The sequence below is a fragment of the Apteryx rowi genome, unplaced genomic scaffold (genome assembly GCF_003343035.1).
Source record: "Apteryx rowi isolate R43461 unplaced genomic scaffold, aptRow1 scaffold_2444, whole genome shotgun sequence".
Taxonomy (NCBI): domain Eukaryota; kingdom Metazoa; phylum Chordata; class Aves; order Apterygiformes; family Apterygidae; genus Apteryx; species Apteryx rowi.
The window spans coordinates 133-1,647 of NW_020448802.1; the positions used below are offsets into that span (position 1 = coordinate 133).

At 62.4% G+C, this 1,515-nt stretch overlaps 1 protein-coding gene across 1 annotated transcript; it reads left to right on the forward strand.

Moving 5' to 3' along the window:
• Positions 1–253: 253 nt before the first annotated feature.
• LOC112966468 (transmembrane 9 superfamily member 1-like) lies at positions 254–1,513 on the forward strand (the record flags this gene model as incomplete). Its single annotated transcript, XM_026066613.1, has 2 exons — positions 254–902; positions 1,463–1,513. Coding segments are annotated over exons 1-2 (488 nt in total), but the record flags the coding sequence as incomplete, so codon positions are not given.
• Positions 1,514–1,515: the final 2 nt, after the last annotated feature.

Consider the following 1,515-nt stretch of genomic DNA (forward strand, 5'->3'; position numbering starts at 1 on the left):
GCTGGACTCTATGGTCCCCGTTGGGTGCCCCTGGGGGTGTTTAGTCTCTATGGGTCCCCTCTGGTCACTCTTGGTTGGGCTGGGCTCTATGGTCCTCATTGGGTGCCCCTGGGGGTGTTTAGTCTCTATGGGGCCCTTCTGGTTGCTCTTGGTTGGGCTGGACTCTATGGTCCCTGTTGGGTACTCCTGGGGGTGTTTGGTCTCTATGGGTCCTCTCTGGTCACTCTTGGTTGGGCTGGGCTCTATGGTCCTCATTGGGTGTCCCTGGGGGTGTTTAGTCTCTATGGGTCCCCTCTGTCACTCTTGGTTGGGCTGGACTCTATGGTCCTCATTGGGTGGCCCTGGGGGTGTTTAGTCTCTATGGGTCCCCTCTGGTCACTCTTGGTTGGGCTGAGCTCTATGGTCCTTCTCTACAGAGCCTTTTAGACGGGTGAGGCCTCTCTGGTGCCTCTTGGGTGTGTCTCTATGGTCCCTGGGTGGAAACGTGGGAGGACTCTTGGGGGGAGGCCTCTCTGGTGTCCCTTGGGGGGGTTTTCTCTGGTCCCTGGGGAGAAACGTGGGAGGACCCTTGCGGGGGAGGCCGCTCTGGTGCCTCTTGGAGGTGTCTCTACGGTCGGCCGCCCCGCAGGGCCCTTCTTCGCGACCTGGAGCGTGGTGAACGCGGTGCACTGGGCCCACGGCTCCACCCGGGCGCTGCCGGCCGCCGCCGGGGGGCTGCTGCTGGCCGCGTGGCTCCTCGTGGGCCTCCCCCTGGTCCTCCTGGGCGCCGCCRCCGGGCGCAGCCGGGCCGGCCCCCTCGAAGTGCCCGGCCGCACCAAGAGCGTCGCCCGGCCCATCCCGCCCCAACCCTGGTACCGGGCTGCCCTGGTCCACGCAGTGGTCGGCGGCTTCCTCCCCTTCAGGTGAGTCCTCCCCGGCATCCCCAGGGCCTCTCTGGAGCGTCTACGTCAGTCTCTATGGTCCCTGGAGGTAGCTGGGCCTGTCTGGAGCATCTAGGCAAGACTCTATGGGCCCCGCTGGGTCTTTTTGTACTGCCTAGGTGAGACTCTATGGTCCCCAGAGGTGGCCAAGCCTCTCTGGAGCATCTAGGAGAGACTCTATGGGCCCTGCTGGGTCCTTCTGTACAGCCTAGGCAAGACTCTATGATCCCTGGAGATGATCAGGTCTCTCTGGAGTGTCTAGGTGGGACTCTATGGTCCCTGGTGGGTCTTCTATACCATCTAGGTGGGACTCTATGCTTCCTAGAGATACTTGGGCCTCTCTGGAGCCTCTAAGCGAGACTCTGTGGCCCCTGGTGGGTCTTTCCATGACACCTAGGTGAGACTCTATGATCCCTAGAGGTAGTTGGGCCTTTCTGGCATCTCTAGGCAAGACTCTATGGCCCCCAGCAGGTCTTTTCATGCCGTCTAGGCAAGACTCCATGGTCTAACGTGTCCCCGTTCCCCCCCCCACCCCCAACCAGCGCCATCTCGGTGGAGCTCTACTACGTCTTCGCCACGGTGTGGGGCCGGGAGC